Genomic DNA, 5,844 nt, shown 5'->3' on the forward strand with positions numbered 1-5,844 from the left:
AAAACCGAACCGATGAACACCCCTATGTTCAGGTCCAATATTAACGATTTTAATAAATAACAGTTTTATTTAGCTGAGAGCCTGAGATTAAAAGAATTTGACAACTTTTAATTACTTTACATTCTCGCCTAATAGAGACAAAAGTTCAATATCTGACTATATTAATTACATTCCCACATACACACTATATTACAGCACAATCTCTGTTTTGGAATCACATTTCAGTTTCTCAATGGAGTCACTTACAAGTGGGTTAAGGTGGAGACAATCAACTCTAAAACCTATCCAAATCACTGAAAATTACTCTTTTAACATCGCTGAAAATTCGGGTTATGAAGGCGAACCATTGAGCCCAGATTCACGTATGTTTCATGAACCAAATTTGAATGTATACAACATAGCAATTTTGGGTATCAAATACCCCATTAACCCTGCTATACTATACGAAAAGTTACCACATGCTTTGCTTAAACACCCTCATTTCTGTAGTTTGCAGGTAAAATTTAGTGTTTGTATTAATTATTTAATTATTTTAAAAGCAAGCGTTATTATTTCTATTGATGAAAATATATACGACACGAATTAGTATTTCTAGTTTATTGTTAACTCGGTTTAATATTTCACTAAGTGAAATTTATTTTAGAGATTTTGCTGATTTTACTTACACACCTAGCTACGAATTTATACATGTCTACCCGATGAACCCACATCTCGATATTGTTATGCGTACTCAGTGGCGGATTCAGGAATCTTAGTCACTGGTGTCACTAGTTAAAAGCTCAAAAAATTTACACTATCCAGTGGTGTCACACAAAAAAAAATTACACTATCCAGTGGTATTATTGGTTAAAAGCTTAAAATTTTTTTCACTAAATCGCGAATTTCAGTGGTAGCCCGTGCTACCATTGGGCTTCAAGTACATCCGCCCTTGTACGTACTATACTCTCTCAATCTCATATTTATTATCACCAGACAAAAAACACACAGTTTAAGAAAAAATATCATAAAAGTATTGTACTTTTTGTTTACTTTCCAGTTTTATCATTACTTTTTCTTTATTATTTAATCTTATACACATACATTACCTTTCCCCCAACATGATCACGAACGAAGACAGAGAATTGCGTAGAAAATAGACATTAACATTCTTATTCCATTCTATATATGGAAGTGGACAATTAATTTGAGAAATTCCATTCCAATACTTAATATATTAGGGACAAAAGGAGTATATTTTACAGTTTCAAACATGCACACATGAATTTTTATGTTATTTATTTCTAAATGATGATCACATCTTCCAACAAACATTCAGGTTGTAGATGACAAAAATGAAGGAGAAATGAAATGGGTTCCAACAAATGTAAACTTAGACAACCACATCATCATTCCTACTATCCCACAAAATCTTAACTCTCCTGATACATTCCTCGAAGACTACGTCTTCAATCTCAGTAAAACCTCAATTAACGCTTCGAAACCATTGTGGGACCTACATCTTCTAAACCTCAAAACTTCAGGCGCAGAAGCAATTGCACTCTTTCGGATCCACCAATCCCTTGGTGACGGAACCTCTTTGATTTCATGGCTATTAGCTTGTAGTCGTCAGATATCGAACCCTGATGCTGTTCCCACTATCCCAACTAATAAGGGTTCGAACTCAGGGTGGCTTTCATCAAATAATTTGAGTGTTCCAGGGCCGTGGTGGCAACGGTGGTACATGGCGGTTGGTTTGGTTTTTTGGTTGGTTTTGAATACGTTGGTTGATGTTGGTAATTTTATGTTGACTGCGCTGTATTTGAAGGATACTGAGACGCCTATAAAAGTTCCAGTGGGAGATGAGTTCAATCCGAGACGATTAGTTTACCGGACGGTTAGCCTTGATGATATGAAGCTAATCAAGAATGCTATGAATTTGGTGAGTGAGTTTTAGCTTTTAACTAATTATTACTACTTCAAATTATGTGCTCTATTTTAGTCCTCTTGTTATGGTGTCTTTGTTATGCAGTGTTCCAAATCAAGTTTTTAATAATAGGATTTTACTCTGTTCTACTAGTAACATAAAAGATCTTGCAGACTATTAATGATGTTGCATTAGGGATCACCCAAGCTGGATTGTCACAGTACCTTAACCGAAAATATGGTAATTTGTTTCTTTCAACTTTTTACAGTATAAATTCTGATAGATACTTTTTACTGAAAGACGGATATACATTAACAATTTTGTAGGTGAAAAAAGGAAAAAAGATGAAGGCGCAACCGAGAAGAAGAATAACCTCCCAAAGAAGAATATAAGATTGCGTTCGTTGCTGTTAATCAACTTAACACCATCATCAGGCATTCAAGTGAGTTATATTTTATTATTAGCTAACATATAAGATGTTAAAAAGGTTGATTTTAGAAGGTTTAATTAGTCTAGTGTGTACACATATGTTAGGCATTGGCTGATATGATGGAGAAGAACACTGAAGCAAAATGGGGGAATTCGCTTGGTTACATTCTTCTTCCATTCACAATTGGTATAAGAGATGATCCACTTGACTATATTAGAGAAGCCAAGGTAACAATTGATCGAAAGAAGCGCTCTCTCGAGGCCATATATACCTTCTCAATTGCCAAGTTTGTTTATAAGTTTTTTGGCATCAAGGTACTTTTCTAGTATTGTATATTGATAGATTCTTTGTACTTTTTTTGTGCCCTTATTGTTAAAAACAGATCTCAATAACTTACAAATACAGAAAGATTTAAATCTTGCGCACTAATTGTTGAAAAACAGACCTCTATAACTTACAAATACAGAAAGAATCAATGGAAGAAGTGAGGAAAAAAAATAAAAATAAACTTTACCACTTTTTTATTCACAATCAACAAAGCATATATATAGTCAACAAAGACAAAAGTGACCAACTAAACACACACGTACTACTGATTTTTTTTTTTTTTTTTTTTTTTTTTTTTTTTGTAGCCAATTAACCTTGATCTCCAAGGTCAACACAATTTACCAAGTCAATATTACTCCAATAGTGTAATCACCTTAGCTAACCGATTATCCCCAACACTAATTACATTGATATTAGCAACATGTTGCCTCAAGGGTGAATATTTCAAATCAAATAAGTTGTACTTATTTATTGGCATATTTAGTGGCGTTCTAATGATGCATGAGTGGTGTTCGGTTTGTTACGGGTGGTTGGCTCCTTGCTTGCGCAACAACTCCCACCTGGCATGCCTTTCGAGTTTCTGTTTTTCAAGGTCCACTTGGCTCTATTTATTGAGGCAACACTAAGCGTCGATTAAGTGGCGTCTTGACTGCCGCTTAGAGCCTAAATTGATTTTCTGGCAGGCTTTTAAACCCATGAAAATCTGATTCTACCATTTTCATGGCATTCTAATTGTATTTTACTATTTTTTTATTTTTTTATTTTACTATTTTTTATTTTTTTATTTAAAAAAAATTCTACTTTTTGGCCGGAGGTCCACTCGGAAGCAATCTCCTTATCCGTCGAATAAAGAGAGATGACTTTCTCTACTTTTCTGGGTGGAGAAATGACTTGTTTTTATTCTCGGGTAAGGGAAAGATTATCTACATCTCACCTCCCCATACACCACTTCAGTTGGTATTGGGCTTTGTTGTTGTTGTTGTTGTTGCTGTTGTTGTTGTTGTTGTTGCTGTTGTTGGCATATTGATTGTAGTCGGCAATAGTAGATTATATTCATGAGGTGATCAACAACCTTTGACACCATTGGGATAGCGAAGATCAGATTTAATTTCAGCGAGCTTTGAGATTTCAAAATATGCTAACATTGTAGGTCGTGTTTGTCTATAATAGGTGGCAAGTTCACTTTCGCACAAGATCATGAGTCGGACAACATTAAGCTTCTCAAACTTGGTTGGACCTCTCGAAGAAATTGGATTTTATGGTCATCACATGGAATTCATAGCTTCCGGTTCTTATGGTCAACCACATGTAAGAAAATACTCATATGCTTATACCGGATCTGTCTAAAAAAATCTGTTCACCATACTATTTTCGTTTGTCCCAAAATATTATCCATTAAACTAAATAACAAAAAAAAAAAAAAAATCATTTAAGCTTCAATTAAACCTTTTTTATTATTTAAAATTTTGCATTCAATACTACAACTAATTGTATTAATTACTCTTCATAACAACTTCTGTTAACTAAAATAGCTCTTCATATGAAGCGCAAATTAAAAAAATCATCGTCATAAATTCAACAAAAATTTACAGTTATGGGACGGAGAGAGTATATGTGGTTGACATTCAGAGGAGTCTTCGAGCATAAGCAAGATAGCCCCAAAAATTTAGAAGGACCCAAAATTTTGAATATGTAAATTTTTTTCTCAATATATATAATTAAATCAAATAAAAAATTGCCAACTAAAGTTAAAATACATTGTTTTTAATAGTTAAATACAATGTAAATAAATAAATAGATAGATTGAGCATTAATTTTTTATGCGTAGTAAAATTTTTTAACATATATGTGAGCCCATTTTTATTTTCGTCTAAGGCCTTAAAATTGTTGAGACGGTCCTGTTGACATTACGACTCTATATGTATGTAAAACACATTTTAAGTTGCTAGCATCCTTTATAACAATAAATATCTAACTCATGATCCATTTTCCCCATCTGATTTTAGGGTTTGATGATTAATTTCCAAAGTTATGTGAACAAGATGACAATAGTCCTCTCTGTCGAAGAAAATACAATTCCAGATCCTCACAAGTTATTAGATGATTTTGAAGGGTCACTTAAACTCATCAAAGAAGCAGTTTATGCAAGGGGCCTATTAGTTAAGGAGAACACATTCACATAAATAATTTATGGGATCACCCAATTTTAGTTATTTCTTAAATTTGATCCCTTTTTTTATTTCATGATATGAACATGTGTAACAAAACTGTAAGTGAGTAAATTGCATACGCATCATATAATCAAAAACATCATATAAGCCCAAAACCAACCCAAACACACTAAATGTCATTTCTTATTTGTGATTTTTACGTTCTTGTTAAATAAATAAAACACCGTTTTTGTAAGCTTTGTTTATTGCTGTGTTTCAGTTACGAAAGGTGATTTATGTAGAAAGCTACAAGATTCTATTTGTTAGATCATTTTATTAGAAGTTTAAAACACATAAATTGTTTGGAATTTAGGACCCAACAATACTTGCGTTCTCAACCGATCATTCAGGGGGGGGGGGGGGGGGGGGGGGGGGGGGGAAGTGGGTTTGTTTATCCAGCACAGATGTCTCCTAAAGAGTAAAGGAGGTGTGCGAAAGTAGGCTCAACACCCAAAATAAGCCTTGCATTGAGACGCGGACATTCCTCATGTTGCGGTTCCTTCCGGTCCATCCCCAGGTTGGGTTAGGGGAATATTCGAGCGATTTCCTTCGTGACATCATTGACCGTTAGACGAAATGGTTTCGGTACGACATTGGCTGATGATTTAACAAAAGATTTCATGGTAAATTCAAACATTTATGTAAGATGAATAGAACAAGGGATTTTCTAATAATCTTTAAATTCAAAGAAAGATGGCCATAGGTTCGAATCACACGGCCTTAGTGTAATGAAGGATAACCCAGCCAAAATAGAGGGACGAGGCCAATAAGAAGGAAGATGTTTCATGCAAACGTGCCTTAAATGGCTAGGAAATGTGCTTCTTCTGGCTTCAAACCCTATGAACTATACCATAGGTGATCATATACATAATGATTTGTATCGACAAAACACATTTTTTCATAACTTAACAAAGTCCCGTCTCGAATTTACCCGACATAACGGTCCAGGAGGGAACGCATCCTCTCGGTCATTA

The 5,844-nt window shown here is 34.3% G+C and overlaps 1 protein-coding gene across 1 annotated transcript; it reads left to right on the forward strand.

Moving 5' to 3' along the window:
* Nucleotides 1-232: 232 nt before the first annotated feature.
* Nucleotides 233-4,876, forward strand: LOC139872817 (wax ester synthase/diacylglycerol acyltransferase 11-like). Its single transcript, XM_071860746.1, has 7 exons — nucleotides 233-496; nucleotides 1,316-1,918; nucleotides 2,077-2,150; nucleotides 2,240-2,345; nucleotides 2,438-2,647; nucleotides 3,831-3,968; nucleotides 4,667-4,876. The coding sequence occupies exons 1-7, from the start codon at nucleotides 233-235 to the stop codon at nucleotides 4,841-4,843; spliced, it is 1,572 nt and encodes a 523-aa protein (XP_071716847.1). The 3' UTR covers nucleotides 4,844-4,876.
* The last annotated feature ends 968 nt before the right edge of the window (nucleotides 4,877-5,844 follow it).

This window comes from Rutidosis leptorrhynchoides, chromosome 1 (assembly GCF_046630445.1).
Source record: "Rutidosis leptorrhynchoides isolate AG116_Rl617_1_P2 chromosome 1, CSIRO_AGI_Rlap_v1, whole genome shotgun sequence".
NCBI classification, from domain to species: Eukaryota; Viridiplantae; Streptophyta; class Magnoliopsida; order Asterales; family Asteraceae; genus Rutidosis; species Rutidosis leptorrhynchoides.